This window comes from Phyllostomus discolor, chromosome X, assembly GCF_004126475.2.
Source record: "Phyllostomus discolor isolate MPI-MPIP mPhyDis1 chromosome X, mPhyDis1.pri.v3, whole genome shotgun sequence".
NCBI classification, from domain to species: Eukaryota; Metazoa; Chordata; class Mammalia; order Chiroptera; family Phyllostomidae; genus Phyllostomus; species Phyllostomus discolor.
The window spans coordinates 38,925,397-38,948,845 of NC_050198.1; the positions used below are offsets into that span (position 1 = coordinate 38,925,397).

At 48.6% G+C, this 23,449-nt stretch overlaps 1 protein-coding gene across 3 annotated transcripts in view; it reads left to right on the forward strand.

Annotated features, from left to right (window-relative positions):
* Positions 1-23,406, forward strand: part of MECP2 (methyl-CpG binding protein 2) — a 66,120-nt gene extending 42,714 nt beyond the window's left edge. For 2 of the 3 annotated variants that reach the window (XM_028522435.2, XM_028522436.2), the window contains 2 exons: positions 12,047-12,397; positions 13,775-23,406. In XM_028522435.2, the coding sequence (XP_028378236.1) occupies positions 12,047-12,397; positions 13,775-14,858 (1,435 nt within the window). In that variant the 3' untranslated portion in view covers positions 14,859-23,406. Of the gene's footprint in view, positions 1-12,046; positions 12,398-13,774 lie in introns of those variants that run through there. The other variant, XM_036017098.1, reaches the window with a different exon arrangement.
* The last annotated feature ends 43 nt before the right edge of the window (positions 23,407-23,449 follow it).

Consider the following 23,449-nt stretch of genomic DNA (forward strand, 5'->3'; position numbering starts at 1 on the left):
TTACTTTTAAAGGGAGAGGAAGGGAGAGAGAGAAATATCAATGTGCAAGAGAAGCATCAATTGGTTGCCTCCCGTAAGCACCCAACCAGGTATTGAACCCTTAACCTTTTGGTTATAGGACAATGCCCAGCCAACTGAGCCACACTGGCCAGGGCAGGAACTTAGTAGATGTTACATACACCTGGTCTTCTGATGTTCCCCCACCCCAGGAAGTCTTTTGCTTTTTCCCTCAGGGTACCTAAAGAATTCTTTCTTTATCCTTGAAGTTGAGGAGGTTGACCAGAGTCTTTCACTGTTGAATGTGCTTTTCTTTTAATTCTTTTTTTAAATTTATTGATTTTAGAGTGTGTGGTGGGTGGGGGGGGGGCAGAGAGAGAGAGAGAAAGGAACATTCTTTATCACATTTTCCTGGGAACACGATGTGTTCTTTCAAGCTGTATATGCAGCACATCTTTGTTTCATGTCAGTACTCTTACATCTTTTTTTTAAGATTTTATTTATTTATTTTTAGAGAGAGGGAGAGAAACATCAATGTGTGAGAGCAGCATTGATTGGCTGCCCCTCGTATGCACCCCAATCAGGGACCAGGCCCCAACCCAGACATGTGCCCTGACCAGAAATCGATCCAGCAACCTTTGGCTTTGCAGATGACACTCAACCAACTGAGCCACATGGGTCAGCCCTCTTGTAATATATCTTGGCATCTTTTCCACTTTGGGGGGTTCCTTACTATGGGGATACAAGTTACCTTTCTGTTAGTTTGGCTTTGTCTCTTTCTCAATGCTATTAGCTTTGCTCTAATTGTTTTAGCTTTTGTCATTTTCATGTACATTCAGTGTTTGTTTATTTTGATTTTCAGCTATGCATATTATGTTTTGGGCTCTTTTTAAATGTATTTATGAGTTCCATAGTGATGTGGTTTGGTCTGCAGTTTGTTTCTCAGGTTGGAAATTTGCCCTTTCACCTTACTGTTTTATCATCTCATCTTTGACCTTCTTTTGAGAACATGTTTTTATAAAGTTGTGGTAGGCGAGTGTTCCTTCTCTTCCCTGTGGTGTTATCTCTCCTTGGTGGAAGACTTGGCATATCTTGAGCCATCTCCTTCCCTGTCTCTGTTTTTTCCTTCTAGCCATAATATATTTGCAGAGTTACCATGTCATTTCTTGTCATCTTGGCTCAGGCTTGGATGACTCCATGCAGTCATTCTGTTTGCTTTGGTACAACAGGGGAATTCTTGGCCCTCTCTTCCCAGTCTCTTGGCATCCGTTCTCACTGCTTTCCCCTCTGGGCTGTGATGAGCTCTTTATCTTTGGTCACAGAGAAGTTGCACACTGGGGGAGCTGTAGTGAGAGATAGTCTTTGGCGGTATCTAGATTCTTCTCTCTCTCCTAAGAATTGTGTTAAATGTCTTACACCAAGGCTTACTCCAGCTGCTTGAAGGATGTTTGCCATTCCTGTAGGTATGCGGAAAGGGGGCTTCTCAGGCTCCAGGTGGTTCCCTGAATCCATGTGTACCCAAGAGCAGTCGCTTCCCACAGAGCCAGCCCGGCTTGCTGGCACATTGCCTGTTTGTCCTGCACTGCTCAGCAGGAGCTTCTGTAGTTCTAAAAGGGAAAAGTTACTGACTCCAACCCAGTTGCTTCTCTCCAGCTTACTGGCTGAGAGGTCTCGGGGTGTTATGGGGATGAGGCCAGGACAGGAGCTTGGTCTTGCTGCTACTTTGTCCTCTGGAATCCTTTCCTAGGCTGCTGGATTTTGAAATGTACTGCATTTGATTTTATGTCCCTTTCCTTTGTGTGATTAATTGTTACCTTCACATTCCTCCTCCCCACTTTTGTTTTGTTTATTTTCTTAGGGATTGGAAGAGAGCAGTTCTGTGGGAAGTTGTAACCTGTCATTTGACCCTATTTCTCTAATCCATGTGGAGTCAAGTTTGTTGTGTGGTATGTGATGTAGCGGCCACACGGAGCAAGTCATGGCCCCATACCCTATGTGGTCTTTGGCTGTTCTAGGTAAATGTCAGAATCTGAAGGGAATTCCGTTGGGATCTTGACTGGAAGGACAATATTCAATCTTCCTAATATGTTTTCTACCCAATTAGTATTTGTACACAGGGAGTGACCAATTCACCAGGCATGTTACCTGCTGTTTAGCCACTCCTTAGAGTTGTTTATGGTATAGAAAACTAGTCCCTGCTCCTTGCCTGCTGCTTCCTAGTGGCTTTAAACCCCTGTTGTCAGAAGCTGAGGTGGACATAGGGTGGATTCCCAGGCTGCTGCTGGGGAGGTTGCTGAGACAAGTGAGATCTCCATCCATATCTGTGTATCTCTTCCTGGGTGTTCCAGCAGTGCAAAATCACTGGAGCACCCCACCCCTTCTCCGTTCCTCCCCAGCTCTCAGCAGTGCCCAGGGAAACCCCTCAGCCTGTCACTGTTCTTTCCATGTATGGCACAATTGGGCTTCCAGGCCCTTGATTTGCCATCAGCAAATTGCACTTCAGCCAGCCTGGCTCCCAGGTCCTGTTGTTCTGACCTTGAAGATGTCCTTGGGCTTTGTTAGGAATCCTATTCCTAGCCAGACCTCCCTAGCAGGTCCACCCTCCATGTCTGAGTGCAGTAGAGTCATGGGAGCAGAACTTCTCTCACATCGACTCCAGCCACACCACATCTTACAGCAGTCTCTCAGAAGTGCCTCAGCCATTGATGGCACCCTTCTTGTTTGCCAACACTGAGAGAGATTTCCCCTTTTATGTATTTTGCCGGTTATTTCAATGAGCTCAGATGTCATCAGGAAACAAAAGTTTGTCAGGCATGCAGATGTGGGGTGACCTATACTAGCAAGAGGCACAATAATGAAAACAAGGCCATTTACTTCAAGTTAGTTATGGAGGTAGTCAGACAAAGTGAGCTGACTCTTAATGTAGTTTCCTCTTCTGTTACTGGAGATCTCCTAACTGCCCCTTCCCCACTCCCCCCATATGTTGCCTCTGTATTGAAATTTTATTTTTTCAAATATTGTGTTCTTCAATAAAAGCAGCTGACACTTGCTAGAAGTCTGTAAAACTTGTTTACATAGAAGTATACAAAGGTAAAAAGAAAACAGTATCAACAGAAAACAGGGTGGGGGAAGAAGCAGCTGTGAGAATGTATTGCTGGGGACCAAAAAGGCAGGCACAATGTAAGTGTAATGTAACACCAGCTCTTGGGACCTTGAAAACTAGATGTTTGTCATGGGGGCACTGGAGGCCAACTTTGCCCAGGTGAGTGTCCAGCCACCCGTGCAGAGGCTCACCATGAGCACCCTGAAGGATATAGAAGCAAAGGCACTAGGGGGACCTGATGGAAGAGAAGTTGCTGGGTGAGGAGGCTGGAGAATGGGAGAGCAAATTCTAACACACAGACTTTCCAGAGGAAGAGGTAGAATTACCAACACAATAAGTATTGGGTTCTTGGTTTCCTTCCATTCTTACCTCATTTGGCCAGCTCCCTCTACAGTCACCGTCATGGGCACAGCTGGTGGTGATACCCTACTTGAGTATCAGTGGTGGTCCACAGCTGTATCCGCTTTACTACTTCAGGCATAATCCTTCCCCCACCCCCACTGGCCCCACATCCTTGGGTCACAGTGTCACCGTCACTGTCATCCCTATTTCTGAAGCTCTTCCCCAGCTCCTTGATGGGTCTCCCCTAACTCCCAGTACCTCCCCTTTAACAACATTCATCAAAACTGTTATGATTCCTGTCATTATTGACTGCCTTTAAAGAATAACCATACTGGGGAAAGAGAAGAAATGGATGCAGGTAGAAAGTGTGTCTTGTGCTGTACCACCCCTGGCCCTTGTACAGCTCATGTGTAGTACCTAGAAGGTGCTCGAGGAATGCTAGCTACTGAATAAGTAGATGAAGGGAAACATCCCTGCAGTGTTCCTAGCGTTCTTGCTGTCATGACTTCTGTTAAAAGCTTGCCCCTATCTGCAGAGTGAAAGCAGTTGCTGACACTCCACTTTAGTCCTGTCTAGTTCCACAACATTTTCATCACCCCCCAAAGGAAGCCCCATGGGAAACCATCTGACAGTTCCTCAAAAGGTTAAGCATGGAGTTCCCATATGACCCAGCAGTTGCACTCTAGGTGCAGACGCAAGAGAATTGAAAACATACATCTATGTAAAATCTTGTATACAAATGTTCATAGGAAACAACCCAGATGTTCATCCACAGAAGACTGGATAAACCAAGTGTGGTGTTTGCATATAGTGGAATGTGATTCAGCTATAAAAAAGGATGGTGTTCTGAACCTTGAAAACATGCTGAATGAAAGGAGCCTGTCACAAAAGGCCACATAATCCATGGTTCCATTTATATGAAATGTCCAAAAGTGGCAAATCCATAGAAACAGAAAGGAGATTAGTGGTTGCCAGGGTCTGAAAGAGGGACAGGGGAAACAACTGCTTAATGGTTATGGGGTTTCCTCCATGGGTGATGAAATGTTCTGGATCTAGATAATGGTGATGGTTGCATGACACTGTGAGTGTATTAAGTGCTGCTAGTGGTAAATTCTGATATGTGTGTTTTACCACAATAAAAAAAATGATCAAATATCCTCAGAATATTTAGTCAACAACCTTCAACTTAGCTAAATGCCTAGTCATTAAACTTCTTGAACTAAATTTTTTTTATTGTAGTTCAGTTACAGTTGTCCCCATTTTCCCCCACTACTCTTCCCTGCCCTACCCACCCCCACTTCCCACATTCAATCCTCCCCCCCAACCCCCATTGTCCTTGTCCATGGGTCCTTTAAACATGTTCCTTGAGTCAACCCTTCCCCTCCTTTCCCCTGTTATCACCTTCCCCCCTCCCCTCTGGTTACTGCCAGTTTATTGTTTATTTCCATGTCTCTGGTTCTATTTTGCTCACTTGTTTGTTTTGTCAATTAGGTTCCTCTTATAGGTGAGATCTAAATTACTTCCTGACTGGCATTGTTACCATGTCTTGGGCTTCAGAGGTGGCATTCAGGTCAGCTTGGTCCAGTCTAGCATGTGTCATCCTAGGTCCCCAGGCTGGGCTTTTTCTTGGGATAGATGACAGAGCTGCTTGCTTGGGCTCTGTGCCTGCAACCAGACAGGCTTGCTTAGAGATAGCTGTGGGTTCTGAGCACTGCATGGGAATCATAAAACCTACCTTTATGATTTAGCGTAATGGTGAAGTCAGCTGTCATTTTCATGGGATATTAGAAAAACCACAGTTGTCTGGCTAGCTGCACCTGCCAGTTGTTGGTTGCTTGCTTCCCTGTAATGTACAGTAGCCTTGGGTCAGATGAGCATCCATGGCTGCCTTCTCCAGGATTACTGTAGGTTATTTTCATCATTAAAATACAAGCAGTTCTCACCATCAGACCCCTTGAAACAAAATGATTTGGCCCCAAAATAAGATTCCTGCAACTCTAATTTTCCTCTGCTAGATCAAAGGAAAGATTTGCTCTAATGTTTGTGGTCTAGCAGCAGAATCACTGAATGATGTTTTATTACCAAGAGCTTTCTCTCATGCTTTGTAGATATTTAAGATTTGTGAAGATCTTTCTGCTTGAATATGATATGAGCATTCCGGGGGGTCGGGGGCGGGAATCTTGTGTTCTACAAACCAAACAATAAAATAACAGTAAGGGAAAAACAGGTGGAATAGACCATGCTAAATCTATATGATTTGGTAATCAGAGCTCACTAGCAAAACTAGTGGCAGTTCTGGTTAAGAAACAGAACACCAGGCCATTGAAATCTCAGTTGGCATTTGCACCCAGCATCTCCATCAGCCAATCATTTTTTACCATAACCCCGATTTGTGCTTCCTCTCACACAATGCCCACATGAGTTGTTCTCCTTGTGCATGAAAAGTCAGGTCCTAGGCTTCCTTCAACAGTGATTTTATTTTAAACATGGGGAAATATCTTGACAGCTTCACCATTTAGATCATAACACTGTGGAAAATATTCAGCCACTGAAAGAAGGCACTTCTGCAGGGTTCCCAGCTTTTTCTCTTTAAGGTAGTTGTGTAAAGTCAAGGTGTCCTCTTTAATTGTTAGAAGGCTTTCCTGAAATTGCTTCAAATTACTACTATCACCCAGCACAGCTTCCGGTTATATTGATGTCATCTCCCCCCCATTTAAACATATGTTCCCCCTGAACCCTTCACTATTGGAGGTTTAGTTGCAGTTGTCATTACACTGTACTCCTAAGTATTTTAAGCATGGCTTTCCTAAAAGCACAGGATGCAGTTATGACACTCAGGAAGCCTAATGTAAAGCTAACATGGAACCATATTCACATTCCCCAAATGCCATTACTGCCTCTTTTAGCACCTTCGAACCCAGGAGCCAGTCCAGGATTGCATGTTGTTCTGTCTCTTCAGTCTACTTTAACCCAAAGCTGGCCTCAGCCCTTTTTTTCATGCCACAGACCATTTTGAGGAGCCCAAGCCCATTGTCATGTGAAATGGAACCCCTCTTTGGACTCTTTCTGTTGTTTCCTCATAGCCTATATACCCTTCCTGCAGGATGGGGTGATGCTGATGCTCCTGCTCCTTCATAGCACTTCTACAGGCTGGTCACAGTCAGTAGCACTCAGTTTGATCTCTTGTTAAGGAGATGCATGTCAGGTTTCTTCACAGAACAGGACCTTTCCCTTCCTTCCCTTACTCTTTACCCTAGGTATTCCTTAATTTCATGCCAGCTTGTCTGTATAGGTAAGTGTTTTTAAACACTGTTTTCTATATAGCAGATGTTCAGTTCAGTCCAGACTTTTTAGTAGTTTTACCAGGAGGAGCATCTGTGGACCTGACCACCTCTTTGCCGGAATCTAATCTCTGGAAGCCTGGAACCTATCCTCCCAGAGTAACCATCTCCCATACTGCTGCCCTCATAACCCTTCCCTCCCCATCACTTGTAGATGTCACTGTCTGTGCTCCCGGGCAAGCATGACACCAAGGCCCTCAGTGACTGCCCCAGCCTTATATCCTGCCATTGCCAACCCACCGGTGACCACCAGGCTACTGGTAGTGCCCAAATTCGTTCCTTAGTCACTCAGAGCGTACTTGCTTTGAGTGCTAAGCTAGTCCCTTTTCCTCCCTCATAGCCAATGGCTGCAGGGATACAGCCATCAAAAGAAGCAAAGGTAGCCCTGGCCAGCGTGGTTCAGTTGGTTGGAGCTTGGGTTCAGTCCCCAGTTCAGTCCAAGGGGCAACGAATTGATGTTTCTCTCAAATCGATGTTTCTCTCTCCCCCTTCTCCTCCCTCTCTTGAGTCAATAAGCATGTCCTCGGATGAGAATTTTTAAAAAGAAGCAGAGGTAGTACAGTATCTGAGTTGCGATTGTCACTTGGCACATGATTATTAAGCGTTGTTCCTGTGCCTGGAACTGTGTGGTGAGCGGGGAGATGGCAGTAAAGAAGGCACACACTGTCTGAAGGGGGTTGCCCATCACGGTGGGATATTCGAAGTACACTGGGGGCATAGGGTACTTCTGCTCATGGGAGTGGGGAGGAAGGAATAGGGAAGGCTTCTCAGAAGTGCCATCTTAACTCAAATGAAGGTGGAAGAGTGGGCCAGCCCAGGGCCTCTGGTCTCCCTCCCAGGAGAGGCATCATAGTGGGAATAGGATGGGGCTGTTGATATTGCTGCCCTTGCCCATCTGGCCTGCCCTGCCTTACCCTGCCCTGTGTCCTCCCAGCTGTCCTGTGAAACTCCTCAGTGAAACTTAAAAACCCATCTCAGGACTTCCTCATCCAGGGAATCTCCATCTCTGGGCTTCCCTCTGCCTGGAGCAGGGGAGGTGTCACTATTTTTTTTGTTGTTGTTAACTCCTTTGTCCTCCCCCTCAACACACACTAAACTGGGAGCTCTAGAAGACCAAAGAATGATGCTCATTCTGCCCTGGCATCCCAGCCCTTAGCACAGTCTGGCCCAGGGCAAGGGCATCAATGAAAACAGGTTGACTCAACTGTTACCTCAGACAAGTTCCCTTGTCTGGTTGTACTTCCTTTTCTTTCCATCTGTAACACTCAAGAATTGAATAGATGGTTTTTCTGAAGCCAATCCTAACTCTAAAATATATGAATTTGTGAATGTGAACTAGGTGCTCAGTTCTCATACTCGGGATTGTGCTTGTGTATGTGTATGTGTGCTACACACGTATATATGTTGTGATTAGAGGGAAGATGAAGGGGGGTTGGTTTTCTTTTTTAAAGTGTGTGTGCTTGGAAGGTAAGGGGTGGGTGGGTGGGGAGGGAGGGAGGAAGGAAGGAAGATAGGAAGGAAGATAGGAAGATATGTGCCCAGCAAACCCCATAACCTCCTGGTGTGTGTGTTAGAAGGGGTGCTTAGGGAGTTGCCAGGCATCCCATCCTGTCCTCCTTCTTTCAGGCCACCCTGGGACTGAGCAGGCAGTGGGACCAGGGGTAAATTCATTTGGATTACTTGTTTTAGATCATTTTGGGGCTTTCATTATTTGTTTTTAAGTATCAAACACCTATGTATCCCTCTACACAGAATTGAAATCCACCATACTGTCATAGTGGTTTCAGGTAATTTCACTTTAAAGAACCTAGAATATTACAGATAAAGTTAAAGGTCCTTTTATTCTCCCATCTTTGGTAGTATTAAAAGTTCATGTATTGAATACTTAGGAATGATTAGAAAGGTAAATTTTATGTTATGTACATTTTATCACAATAAAAAAAAATTTAAAAACCCAAACAGTTCATTTAGGCCCAAGTCAGAGTTTGGGCACAGCTGGATAATCCCACTTTGGTAGCTAGTAGCCAAAGATCTGTGTTCTCCTCTCCTTGAGCTCCACGCTCCCAGGCTTTGGCAGAGGTTGTTAACTTGTTCCTTCCCCTCACCCCCACACCAGTCCATCAGCTTCCTCTGTTGTTTCACCTCTTGGTCATGTCCCCAATCCTCCGCTGTCTCCATCCTGGGCCACAACAAGACCACTGCAGGAGGCTTCTGAGGGGTTCTGTCTGCTATCCTCTTAGGTCTCCTGCAGTCTGTTTGGAGTAATCCTTTGAAGATAAGAGCCCTTGTCCCCGTCCCCTACTCAAAGCTTCCCATCACACTTGGAATAAAACCCAACAAAGCCCTCCATGTCCCCCTTGAGGCCTCTTTACTGTCTGGAACCTTACCCACCCCCACCCCACCCCACCCCCGCCCCACAGCCACATGGCTTCCCCTTCCCTTCCTTTAGGTCTTGCTCTTTTCTCCCCTGATATCACCATGTGGGTTTTTTCTTCTTCATTATATTCTAATTAGTTCATTCTTCTGAACACTCACCTGGTTGCAGCTTTGCCCAATAGAGGGGAACCCTTTCAGCCAGCACCTGTGTCCTCTTGACTCTGCCTATTAACTTCTAAGGGCTCCTGCTTTCTGCCTCCACAGGCTGCCTCAGAACCAGAACCACCCACTTTTCCCAGGGGACAGCCTGGTCTTCTTCCAGGGACACCAGGCATGTTCCCTGCCCCTGGGGTGCCTTCATTGGCCTTAGAATATGTCCCACCATGGGTGTACAGAGCACTGTAGTCAAAAGTATTGGAAATAATTTTTTTCTCCCTGGTATGTTATCAGTTTGACATAATTATTCATTTGTTTCTGTTTGCATTCAGTGTAATAAGGTTTTATTACCTCCTGTTTTCATTTTATTTTTGGTTATGTAAACTTTTACCTGATTCAGAGTTGAAATTATGCTCTGGTGTACCCAGAGAGGCCTCAGCAGTTCAGTAGTTTCTGATGTGTGCTTCCTAAAGTCCCTTTGCTCACACAAAAGGCAGCTTACAATGTCCATTTTTTTACTTAACAGTAGATCCTGAGGCTCACTTCTCGGTGGTTCGGGGTGCTCTCGATGGTGCAGGCATGTTTTTGTCTAGTCAGGCAGGTCCCTGATGGCAGCCATCAGAGTTGTTCTGGGCTGGTAAAAACAATGCTGTGTAAATAACATCATCCTCTCTTGTTTTGCCTTTCGGGAGGTGTCTCTTCAGGGTAGGTTTCTAGAAGGGATTTTCCTAGATTGCATCAACACCCTTGATTGTATGTATCTAAGAGGCATTCCTTGGTCATATATGGCTTGTACTTGACTTCACGGTGGTAAAATTAGTTGGGGAATACAAATGAGAGTTCTGAAGGAGTCAGACCTGTTCCATTGGTGCAGTGTTTTTCTCTGACCCCGGTTCTGTCAAGGTTCCAGGAAGCAGCCCTGGACTTCAGCAGTGTGTGCCCCTGTAGACTGTATGGAAGTGGTGATTCCAGTCTGTCCACCACTTTGCTGCTGGCAGAACTCCCCTTCTCCCTCTGTGATGGTGAGCCTCGGGCCATACCCAGCTTCCCAGAGTTTTTCTTCGTTTCCTGCTGAGAAGCTAAGATGGGTGGGTGTGGGGGTTGAAAAGTAAGCTCTGCTAGAACAGGTTAGGGACCCGTGCTTTTAGAGCAGGAAAAGGTTTCCTGTGAGCCAAGGGCTGAATCTGGGTGACCCTGGCAGCCATGCTGGGGACCCTAAACTTCTGGATGAAGATCCAGGTAACTCAAGGGTAAGCCTAAGGAGGGCTAGGACATACCCTGACCACTGTCTGTCTCCCCACACCCAGCCTGAGCTGTTGAGGAAAAGTGTGTCCTCATGGCACCAAGTGAGTCCTGATGCTAACCTGCCTTCTTTGGTGACTTACCCATGTCATTCGAGTCTGGTTGTGAGTGCACACCACAGTATCTTTATTGACATCTCCACGGTGTACACAGGAAGGGAAATCACTTGGGACAGACCAGCCCCAGGACAGTGATCAGTGCAGATGTGAACTATATGGGACAGGACAGCTCTAGAGCTGAGATACAGAGCACAGGGATAGCCTTTCCCTTTTCCAGAATGAGCTGCTAGCTGAGGGACTAGCAGGTGGCTAATTCTGAACTCACAATTCATTCTAAGCCTCCCCTGGTCCCAGTTGTGTTCTTGCCCTCTTAGCCCGGTCGTGAGAGCATCATAGACAGAAGAACATGTCCTAGGAGGTCCCAGGGTCCAGGGCCTCTCAGTGAGTATTTCTGAAGTATGCCAGGGAATCTACCAGATGGAACCAAAATATAGGGAAGGAGCTGCTCTGTCAGTGTGGAAGAATGGGGAAGTGCCTGCCCTGGAACAAGGAGGGTGCTCTGTCTGTCTTCTTCCTCCTACCAGCAAGGCTGTGCTGTCATAAGGGAGCATCTCCTGATAGTGGCTCACCCGACCTGGGATCACTTTTTTTTCTTATGTCACAATCCTGGGCAGTGGTTTCTGGTTGCCCAAGTTAGCCAGTATTTATATAGTGACTTTTCTTCCTCTGGGGTGTTAGTTCCCATTGTTCAGATGAGGAAACAGGCATAGGATGTTGAGGTCACTTGCTCAGGTTCATATTTGGAAAGGGCAGAATCAGAATTGGAGCTCAAGTTGGCTGGCTCCAAACCTATCCACTCTTTCTACAATGCTGCGCTGTGTGCCACCTCCCAAGGGGATTGTGTAGAGCTGTGTTCCTGTTAGCAAGTTGTACTGTGCCCCACAGCAGTTCTTTGAGTACACATTTTAAAAACCCAAAATACAGAAGCTATAGTAACACTCAGGCCAGGCCTTTGTGAAGAGGAGCTCCACCCCCACTTTGGGCGGACAGCTTCCTCTCCAGCAGTTGAGGGCCTCCTGTCAGCCTTCAGATGCAGCTCATAAAGTGGCCTCTGCCAAGGCAGCATACTGAAAAGCCACACAGTGTTCTACTCAGGAAAAAATGCCACCTGTGCAGGCCACTCACTCCTGCACACTAGGAATGGGACTGGGGGTGGCCACAGTGCAAGTAGAGTATAGTTGGCCACCACCAGCAGCAGCCCAAAGCCCCTAAAGAAATCTGAAAAGAAGAATATCAAGACCTGGGTGAGCACTGGCAGAGCAGCCCGGCTCCCAGAGCCCAGCCTGTGCTGGGCAGCCCCAAGCCTGCCAGTGCTTGCTTTTTCTGCAAACCGATGTGTCCTCTACTTACATACTTGTTTAATACTTCAGGGAAGAAAAGTCAGAAGACCAGGATCTCCAGGGCCTCAAGGACAAACCCCTGAAGTTTAAAAAGGTGAAGAAAGATAAGAAAGAAGACAAAGAGGGCAAGCATGAGCCCCTGCAGCCGTCAGCCCATCATTCTGCTGAGCCAGCAGAAGCAGGCAAAGCGGAGACCTCAGAAGGGTCAGGCTCAGCCCCGGCCGTCCCAGAAGCTTCTGCCTCCCCCAAACAGCGGCGGTCTATCATTCGTGACCGGGGACCCATGTATGATGACCCCACTCTGCCTGAAGGTTGGACCCGGAAGCTTAAGCAAAGGAAATCTGGCCGCTCCGCTGGGAAGTATGATGTGTATTTGATCAAGTAAGTAAGGGCAATTCCTCTATCTACAGAGCCAGGAGGCCTGAATATGTGGGAAGTCGGGGACAGGCACTGAAAATTAGTGGGGGTCCCTTGGAGTAGGAGCTCTTTGCTGCTAGTTAATCAGGAAAATGTGTGTGTGTGTGACCTTAACTGGGGTCAAAGTGGCTTCAATAATGAGCACCGCATGCAGGCATGACTAGGTATGGACAACTTAGGACAACTGTGTGCGGAAGTCACTTCCCTGAGTGAGGTGTGCACAGGGTAGCAGAGTGTGACTTTACCTTTCCAGGCCTTGAAGCCTCTTTTGGAGATGGAATAGCAGTAGGGCCTACCCAGGGTCACCATGAGAATATCAGGAGAGGTCACTTGGGAAGCACTGAGGCCACAAGGTCTGACACGCACAGTAACCTGGGCTTAGGAGGCAAGTGGAGCTCCCTGGGGGTACTGCCATTTCCCAGCTAGAGACCATCCATCTGAGGGGTTCTTTTCAGAACCTGTTAATAACCTCATCATCTTTCTGGGAGACTTGTTCTATGACACTGCTGGATGAACCAGAAGAATTAGGAGTTCATAGGGCTCAGTGAATTGTACTGAGAAAGGTGGGCTCTTGGACAGGGCCTCTGGGGAAAGGCACAAATGGATCCCATGTGCCTTTGCAACTGTCTCTTTTGCATTTGTCCATCTTCAGTTAGGGGCAGAGGTCACTGGGCGTTCTCTGTTGAAACAGTAACTGCCAAGCCTGAGCTTCAGAGAAAGAATGAAGAAGTATATTTCAGTTCTGCCCCTTAGACAATCCCAAAAAGGTTAGCAGTTTTCAAAGGATATTCACAGCCCTGTTTGGCCTCAACGACTCTGAGAAGGATGAGCAAACCATTATTCTATTGACATATGAGAAAACTGATTCCCAGAGATGCTAAACAGCATGCCCAGATTTAGACAGAGGGTACTCTACTGGTAGATCAGGCCCAGGCAACAGCCAGCACAATGGACCCTGGCCTGATGTGATGGCTAGACAGGGTTCCCAGATCAGACCCCTTTGGGGGGGCTAGAGGGAGTCTCAGTGGCAGGCAGGTCCTCAGGAGCATTCAAGTAACAGCTGTGGAGCAGCTAGCACTGAGCTGCTCTGGTACAGAAGCAGGCCACGTAGGGCTCCTGCTCAGTAGCCTGATTACTTCATGTGTAGCTATGGACATGCCCTTCAAGTTTTAGCTTCTCTTGGCTTTTCTTAAATGTGACTGTGGTTCAGTAGTATCATCAGGCGTATCACCTGCAGAACATTTTCTGTCAAAGTTCATCACCACCTTCTGCTCTGCCTCATCTCTGACACTGTTTTGGAAGCTTCTAATCATTTTTGTGTCTCTCCATTTGTTCCCACAGTCCCCAGGGAAAAGCCTTTCGATCTAAAGTGGAGTTGATTGCATACTTCGAAAAGGTAGGCGACACCTCCCTGGACCCTAATGATTTTGACTTCACGGTAACTGGGAGAGGGAGCCCCTCCCGGCGAGAGCAGAAACCACCTAAGAAGCCCAAATCTCCCAAAGCTCCAGGAACTGGCAGAGGTCGGGGACGCCCCAAAGGGAGCGGCACCACGAGACCCAAGGCAGCAGCATCAGAGGGCGTGCAGGTGAAAAGGGTCCTGGAGAAAAGTCCCGGGAAGCTGCTCGTCAAGATGCCTTTTCAAACTTCACCAGGGAGCAAGGCTGAAGGGGCTGGGGCCACCACATCAGCCCAAGTCATGGTTATCAAACGCCCTGGCAGGAAGCGAAAAGCCGAGGCCGACCCCCAGGCCATTCCCAAGAAACGGGGCCGAAAGCCAGGCAGTGTGGTGGCAGCTGCTGCTGCTGAGGCCAAGAAGAAAGCCGTGAAGGAATCATCCATTCGGTCTGTGCAAGAGACCGTGCTCCCCATCAAAAAGCGTAAGACCCGGGAGACAGTCAGCATCGAGGTGAAGGAGGTGGTGAAGCCTCTGCTGGTGTCCACCCTTGGTGAAAAGAGTGGGAAGGGACTGAAGACCTGCAAGAGCCCTGGGCGGAAAAGTAAGGAGAGCAGCCCTAAGGGGCGCAGCAGCAGTGCCTCCTCGCCCCCCAAGAAGGAGCACCACCACCACCACCACCACTCAGAGCCCCCGAAGGCACCCACACCGCTGCTCCCGCCCCCACCCCCGCCCCCACCTGAGCCCCAAAGCTCCGAGGACCCTGCCAGCCCCCCTGAGCCCCAGGACTTGAGCAGCAGCATCTGCAAAGAAGAGAAGATGCAGAGAGGAGGCTCGCTGGAGAGCGACGGCTGCCCCAAGGAGCCAACTAAGACTCAGCCTACGGTTGCGACCACCACCACGGCCGCAGAAAAGTACAAACACCGAGGGGAGGGAGAGCGCAAAGACATTGTTTCATCCTCCATGCCAAGGCCAAACAGAGAGGAGCCTGTGGACAGCCGGACGCCCGTGACCGAGAGAGTTAGCTGACTTTACACAGAGCGGATTGCAAAGCAAACCAACAAGAATAAAGGCAGCTGTTGTCTCTTCTCCTTATGGGTAGGGCTCTGACAAAGCTTCCCGATTAACTGAAATAAAAAATATTTTTTTTTCTTTCAGTAAACTTAGAGTTTCGTGGCTTCAGGGTGGGAGTAGTTGGAGCATTGGGGATGTTTTTCTTACCGACAAGCACAGTCAGGTTGAAGACCTAACCAGGGCCAGAAGTAGCTTTGCACTTTTCTAAACTAGGCTCCTTCAACAAGGCTTGCTGCAGATACTACTGACCAGACAAGCTGTTGACCAGGCTTCTTAGGGTACGCCTGCACCTCCCCTCCCACCCAGACCTCCCCCTGTGTGGTCATTAAGGACAGAGGGCACTTGAGAAGACACTCCCATTTTCGGTGCCATTGGTGCCCCAGTCTCAGCTCTCCTCTCCCCCAACCCTGCCCCTACCTTCCCTACCTCCCCAATCCCACCCACGTTGGGACAAGGAGGTGTGAGGCAGGAGAGACAGTTGGATTCTTTAACAAAGAAGACAGAGATGGCCAGTGGCTACAGCCTATGTGATCCCACCATGGTGGCACAAACCTGGCCCCACTCCAGCCCCAATCCAAAACAAACAAGGACATTTCACAGGACAGGGAAGTAGCACCTGTTCACTCCAGTTCTGGCATGGCTCAGAGGGAGTCGTCCTTTGAACTGCTGGGTGTAGACTGGCCTGAGCCAGAAGAGAGGATGGCCCAGGGCCGGCCTCCAGTGGATGGCGCCAGAAAGAGGCAATGAGGCAGCAGGACGAGGCGCAGGCAGGCTGGCCCGGCCTCGGACCGGCAGAGCGTAGCGGGGCAGGAGGGACTCCTAGTCACTCAGAGCAGTCCGTGACTGGCAGTTAGAGGCTCACTGGGACGGAGGCCAAGGGGAAGGAGGGGAGAATGTTCTTCCAAAACTTTCCAATTCTACTCCTTAGGGACAGCTTAGAACTATTTGCACTATTGAGTCTTCATGTTCCCACTTCAAAACAAACGTGCTCTGAGAGCAAACTGGCTTGAATTGGTGACACTTTGTCCCTCAAGCCACCAGACACGATGGTGTTTAGAATTGCCTGGATCTGTAGATACCTGCGCTTGTTTTAAAGTGGGCTCAGCACATAGGGTTCCCACGAAGCTCCGAAACTCTAAGTGTTTGCTGCAATTTTATAAGGACTTCCTGATTGCTTTGTCTTCTCTCCTTCCATTTCCACCTTCTGTCATTTCATTCTTTCGTTTATTCCTCATCCATCCCTTCTGTTCCAAGCAGCCGCAGTGCCCGACTGTACCCTGAACAGATTCTGGTTAGCTCATGTCCCCAGGACTCACCCTGCACTTGGCCTTCCTGCCACCAACCCCAGCCCACCGTCACCCCATTTTCAGCCCTGAGGAAGCCCCGGGCTCTGCCAAGTCCACCTGACCCTGGCACCTCAGCCTCTCTGAAGGGCAAGAGATTAGCAAGGTCTCACTCTCCTAGGTCAGAGCCTAGGCACTGAGCCGCCTCAGCCTTCCACTTGAGAAAAGTAGGTGGGAAAAATCAGGCCAGATTTGGAGTTGGGAGTTGGGAGGACAGAGGCCCCCATGGTCTGCCACAGTCACTGAGCATCCCAGCCCTGACCTTGGCCTCTGCCAGGCCTGACTACCACAGTGCAGTGTGGCAGGGCACAGACAGAACAAATGCAGATGCCCCCCAGACCTGAGCTGGGACCAATGCCTAGGGCTCCCCCTTCTCTGCCCACCCAGGCTCCTCCACTAACCACGAGTTCTTTCCTAATGGAAAACCTTTGGCTTTTGCTTGCTGGAGACTGGGTAGGGCCAGTGTAGCACACATTTTCACATCTACACCAGGGCTGTGGTGTAGGGGCTTAGAGGCTTGGGTTTGCTGTGGGATCCCATCCTTTCAACCTCTCTGTTCAGGAAGTCCTTATCTAGCTGCATATCTTCATCATATTGGTATATCCTTTTCTGTGTTTACAGAGATGTCTCTTATATCTAAATCTGTCCAACTGAGAAGTACCTTATCAAAGTAGCAAATGAGACAGCAGTCTTATGCTTCCAGAAACACCCACAAGCACGTCCCATGTGAGCTGCTGCCATGAACTGTCAAGTGCGTGTTGTCTTGTGTATTTCAGTTATTGTCCCCTGGCTTCCTTACTGCGGTGTAACCATGAAGGAGTGAAACATCCTAGAAACTGTCTAGCACTTCCTTGCCAGTCCTTAGTGATCAGGAACCATAGTTGACAGTTCCGATCAGTAGCTTAAGAAAAAAACCGTGTCTGTCTCTTCCAGAATGGTTAGAAGCAAGGGAGTTTGTCCCATTCTGTTTGTAGAGTCATAGTTGGCCTTTCTAGCATTTTTGTATCCATTTCCTTATGCTGCAAAAGCAAGTCCCACAACCAGTCCCACGCTGCTGTCAACCCTCCAGGCTTCACTTCTTACTCTTCCCCAGGAAGGGAAGGGGGTTGGGGGAGGGGGCGAGTCCCTCGGGACCCCTCTTCCTCCAAGGACAAAAGGCTCCTGCCCCCACAGTGGCCTTGCACTCCTGGCACCCCCAAAGGCGCCTAGCCATGTGAGCGTGGCATCTGGCCAGTTTGTCGTGGAGACATTGCCCATTTTAATTGGTCGTGTTTTTGTGTTATACGTAGTCCAGTGAAATGTGGCTCCTAGGACCAATGTCAGGAGCTTGCTGGCCTCCCCATCAGCTCAGTACCATCTGGTCCTGGGAAGAGGAGTGCGGGGCCCATCAGGCCCGCCTTTCACCCATGACAGTTTATTTAGGGGCTGACTGGGCATCGGCAGTCAAGAACACAGCATGTGAAGGGTTGTTTTCTTTCTGTCCCGCCCAACCTGCAGTCCCCCAGCTCCCTAGCTTCCTCCCCTAGAGTTCCAGAGCTGCAGGCAGTGCCTGAGGCTCCTTAGGGTTCTCTCTACTCCTTTCTTCCACATTCCCTCCTTTTTCCCAAATAAAGTCATCACAAGTGAGTCACCTTTAAGCAGGCTGCCTTGGTGGTTTGTCTCCCTTGGCGGGCAGGGGCCCTGAAGCTTCCATGCCATCCCTGTTCCTGGAGTCAGGTTGACAGGAAGTTGGAGGCAAAACATAAGCCCTGGAATTCTCGCCAGCTGTGTCCAGCCCAGATTGGGGTGTGACCTTGATTGTGTGTGTACTTGAACACAGCGAGGGTTGGGAGGCATCTTTTAGGGACTGTGAAGAATACAGGAATTGACCGACAGCTTTCAGATCCCCATGGGTCTAGGTCACAGTCATGTTTGTCATCCTTCCCTTCATTGTAGCTGTTGGTTACTACCCCCTTTCTTGACAGAATTCTGTACCTCCTCGAGCTCCTCACACCATGCCCAGCCCAGCCGTGCCCTACCTGTCCGCCCATTGGTGGGCTTGTCCTTACCAGTGGAATTGCCGGCTTTGACACTTAGGTGAACTGGGGAACTAGGCCACAACCAGGCTCTAGTCTAGCTCCCTTCTGTTGGCATAGGAAACACCTAGAAACACCACATCCCCAGTCCATCATTGCCAAACTAGCCAAGGACTCAAGCCTCAGCTCCCTGGAAAGTGAAAGTCGTGGAGGCCTGGGGGTGTTAGCCATAGCCAGCATATGGCTTTTACTAAGACCTCGTGCAGGTGTGGGCAACAGTCTGTTCAGTGGCATCATTCCAGGCTAGAGGCCAAGAACAGTGGCAGACCTGCAACAGTCCCAAGTTGTTGCCTGTTCTTCTGCCCAGCTTGTCATTGCTGTGATAGTCGTCATGAAAGGGTACTAGCCAGAAACAAACTTCCATATTTGGTGGGAGTTTCCTTAGCTGACAGGCCCTTTGGATTTTAAGTAACTCTTAATAAGCAGCTCAAGCCCAGGAGGGAGCAAAGGTTATGAACTCACCAGGGGCCATCTGGATCTTGTGGAGCATTCCCGCTTGGCTCTCTGGACTGACGGGGCCAGGAGAGGTCACAGGTACTGGTTCTTGGAGACCCTTGTGCATCCATCCATTTCTAGCTGGTGTTGTTGCCCTGAATTGCTTCCTGATGCAAGTTTCATGCACGGAGCCTAGGACCAATGGCCCAGACTTTGGGAAGCAAGTCATCTAGAGCCTTAGGAGTGTTTGCCTAGCCAGTCCCCCAAGTGCCAGCCACTGGCACATGGGCAGGCACAGCAGCATCACCAGGCCTGTGGTTGAGCCCCTTCCCCCATGCCCCTGCTCTGTTGGATTCCCCAGTCTTCCTGTGCTTCCTGCAAGGGTCCATCTTTGCTCTTTGTCAGTTAGCCCGTCCACACTGGAGGGGTTTGTTGAGTCTCCATTTTAGTGTCTTTCTCTTTTAGATCAATCTTTAGAAAAGGCCTAATTGTTATAAATCATTAGGATACTGCCTCCCCCGGGGTCTGAAGCTACATATTAAAGAGGAAAAAAGTGAACACTGAAACCCGCTCTCAACAATTCAGAAGGAAAACCTAGAAAATATTTGTCAAAAAAAATTGTATTTTAATGTCTCTGAACGAATAAGAGCAAGCTTTTGCAAAAATTCTGATCTAAAAATACTTGGAGCCTACCCTGATGTTTGGTGAGTGCTGCAGGCGAAGGCACTTCCAGTCTGAAGCTGCTGGATCTGAGACTCAGGGCCATCCCGTCATTGGAGAGCCCATATCTCCTTGGGTAGCAGTCCCTGAGGACTTAGCTGCCACCTCTGTCCTCTGGGGCAGCCTGGAGGTTAGTGGCCCACCTGGTCCCAAAGCAGCAGGAGCCCAGTTCTTGGCGTGGGAAGCTAAATGGTCACCAGGGACTTGCAAAGGCCTGCATCATTCTCACTCCCCGGCACCACCTGTTTCTTGCTCCATTCTCATCTCTACAGAACCTACCCAGAGCTCTGATTTGTCAGGGAAAAAAATGAGTTCTAACTAGGAAGGAGAGGGTAATGTCTTCCCCTTGGCCTCTGCCTGTGGCATAGCCTGTCACCTGAGGGCATTCCCCTACTCCGCTCTCCTTGGGGTCTAGGGCCTGGTGAAACAGCACTCCCTTCTGAAATCGGAGGTGAGGACAGAGGCCTGAGCACTCGCTGTGGCGTGTGCCCCACTCGCCCTGCACCCTTTAGAGCCCCTGGGGCCACCTTTATAGCCCCTGGGGCCCAGGGAGGGTGGGCATCAGGATAAGTGCCCCCACCCCCAGCAGAACTGAGCATTTGAGAAACTTGCAAATTGTCTTTGCTTCTCTAGCTCCCCCTTCTAGCTTACATTTTCTCAGGTCCTGCTCTGCAGCAAGAGAAAATAAGATGAAAAGGCCAAGAGGTTTGCCTCCTGCCCACTGGTAGTTCCTCTCCCCACAGTGTTTGTGTATCAAGTGACAAAGCTGTTTTTCCTGGTGACCCTGATTATATCCAGTATCTTATAGACTATATGCATAGGCCTGCTTGGTCTCCTCTGTCCTGGGCTTTTGTTTTGCTTTTTAGTTTTGCTTTTAGTTTCTCTGTCCCTTTTATTTAATGCACCAACTAGACACACAAAGCAGTTGAATTTTTATATATATATCTGTATATTGCACAATTATAAACTCATTTTGCTTGTGGCTCCACACACAAAAAAAAGACCTGTTAAAATTATACCTGTTGCTTAATTACAATATTTCTGATAACCGTAGCATAGGACAAGGGAAAATAAAAACAAAAACAAACAAAAAAAACGACAAATCTGTCTGCTGGTCACTTCTTCTGTCCAAGCAGATTCGTGGTCTTTCCTCGCTTCTTTCAAGGGCTTCCCTGTGCCAAGCTAAGGAGGCTCCAGGCAGCACCCGGGTTTCGCACTGTTTCTCCAGTGCTTGTGAGAGAGGTCCCAGGATGCTGGTTCAGAACAGTTCACCTCAACGGGTACGTGTGTGAGCGCTCCCTTGCCCTGGCAAAGTCTGGAATGTAGTTGGCACCTCCTGGTCCCCTTTCACCTCCGGGTGGGGCAGCTGGAATCCACGGGGGTGGCCTGATTCCCCACCCCTTCCAGTGACCTGGTCAGAGTGGTCATGCGTGGAGAGTCAGCTCAGCAGGCCTCTCCACCAGTAGGGCTCCTGCTTTGCCGAGTCCAGGGGCTGGAGGGAAGATGGGGAGTCTATCATGTCTCTGCATGAGTGGCACCAGGTAGAATGCCAGGAACCCCAGAACCACATACCAGAGTCCAGTCCCCTCTAGGAGGTAGCGAAGACTCCAGAAATGTACCTTTCTCTTCTCCCATATCCTGTGAGTAATTGCATTTGCTTTTGTAATTCTTAACGAGCAATATCTGCTAGAGAGTTTAGCTGTAACAATTCTTTTTGATCTTTTTTTAAAGTAATTAAAAACACCAAAAAAAAGAAAAATCCAGAAACTTGTTCTTCCAAAGCAGAGAGCATTATAATCACCAGGGCCAAAAGCTTCCCTTCCTATATCAATACTTCTGAGGCCTGAATCCAAAAGAGAAACACTCACAGATCCTTTGGGTGGCTGGGCTGCCTTCGGGCCCCTTGGAGGACCTGATCTGGGGCCCACTCCAGCCGGCATTCAGTATTAGCAGTGGGTCATGATGTCCTTGCCCGTCCAGCCTGGGATGGGGCCAAGGAGGAGAGGAGGCCATTGTCGTTGATGCTTGGCCACTAACAGGTGGGTGTCTGCATGTGTCCACCTGCATGCTTTCTGGCAGAAATGTGAAATCACCTGAGTTAGGCTCACCCAGTGACCTCTCGCCCCACTGGGCTGGAGCAAGGCCCACCCAGTTCAGTGTTTCTGGGGAGCTGGACAGTGGAGTTCAAAAGGCTTGCAGAACTTGAAGCCTGCTCCTTCCTTTGCTACCAAGGCCTCCTTTTCTGTTTGATTTGTCACTGCTTCAATCAATAACAGCCGCTCCAGAGTCAGTAGTTGATGAATATATGACCAAATATCACCAGGACTGTTACTCAATGTGTGCCGAGCCCTTTCCTCGTGCTGGGCTCCTGTGTACCCGGACACTGTAATGTGTGCTGTGTTAGCTCTCCCCACCTCTCCCTCTCACCCTCCCCTCGTTTTTCTGGGGGTTTTCTGTTTGGGTTTGGTTTGGTTTTTATTTCCCCTTTTGTGTTCCAAACATGAGGTTCTCTCTACTGGTCCTCTTAACTGTGGTGTTGAGGCTTATATTTGTGTAATTGGTGGGTGAAAGGAACTTTGCTAAGTAAATCTCTTCTGTGTTTGAACTGAAGTTTGTATTGTAACCATGTTTAAAGTAATTGTTCCAGAGACAAATGCTTCTAGACACCTTTTCTTTACAAACAAAAGAATTTGGAGGGAGGGGATGGTGACTGAGATGAGAGGGGCTGTCCTATTTCCCCAGGAGGGGAGACCCAAAGAGATTACCCCTTCTCAGATCAGCCAGAAGTTACCCAAGAAGTTAAACCTAAGCCAACAGACCGAATAGCTGATGTGTTGCCATCTTCAAAGTCAGAGCAAAACCAGATCTTGTTCCACCCAGTGGATTCTTTTACCTTTTCCCCCCTGAGATTATTAGCATTGTTATTTTTAAGGACAGACGAAGTTTATGTTCCTGCGAGGGGAGCCAGGAGGGGTTTGAGCAGGGCCAACCTGGGGTGGGTCTGAACTGAGTGGCTCGAAGGAAAGACAGGCATCTCCTCGGAGATCTCCACTGTGGCCACGGGTCGGGTATATGTTGACAGGGCAGATTGGCCACTCTTCACCTAATGCAGCTCTTTCTAGACAGGCCAGGCAGTGGGCGTTACTGTTTAGGACACCTCCATCATATCCCACCCCTTACCTCAGTGCACGACACTAATGTGGCCTCTCAGTTCCCGCCATCCCGGGCGATAAGATGATGGTGGGGTGGGAGGGTGCACTCTCCTTGCTGCAATCCGATTCCCAGAAAAATGGATGTGAGGAACCCCCTTCCCTTTCCTTGGCAAAACCAGATCCTTCTCACAGAAGCCGTTACCCCCACCAGACATTGTTTTGGGTTCACAGAACAGGGACAGATGTGTGCTCCCTTAGCGCCTGGCAGCCCTTCCTCTGAAAGGCGAGGACAGTGCTGATTGTAGTGCCCGTTTGTTTGCACATGGTGTTTAGTAGCAGGAAGGACCAGGCAGGGTGGCTGCCCCCTCCCGAGTTGCAGTGACACAGGCCAGCCACCCTGTGCTGAGGGAAGCCCTGCCGAGGGTGGGAGAAGGGGAGTTGCCCAGATCAGACTTGGCTGGAGATGTCTTGAAAAGCCCTCTATTGCATTCACCTTCAGTTTTTGTGTTTTGGGACAATTACTTTAGGAAATAAGTAGGTCGTTTTAAAAACAAAAAAAATATTGATTGCTTTTTTGTAGTGTTCAAAAAAAGGTTCTTTGTGTATAGCCAAATGACTGAAAGCACTGATATATTTAAAAACAAAAGGCAATTTATTAAGGAAATTTGTACCATTTCAGTAAACCTGTCTGAATGTACCTGTATACGTTTCAAAAACACCCCCCACTGAATCCCTGTAACCTATTTATTATATAAAGAGTTTGCCTTATAAATTTACATAAAAATGTCCGTTTGTGTCTTTTGTTGTAAAATCAAGTGATT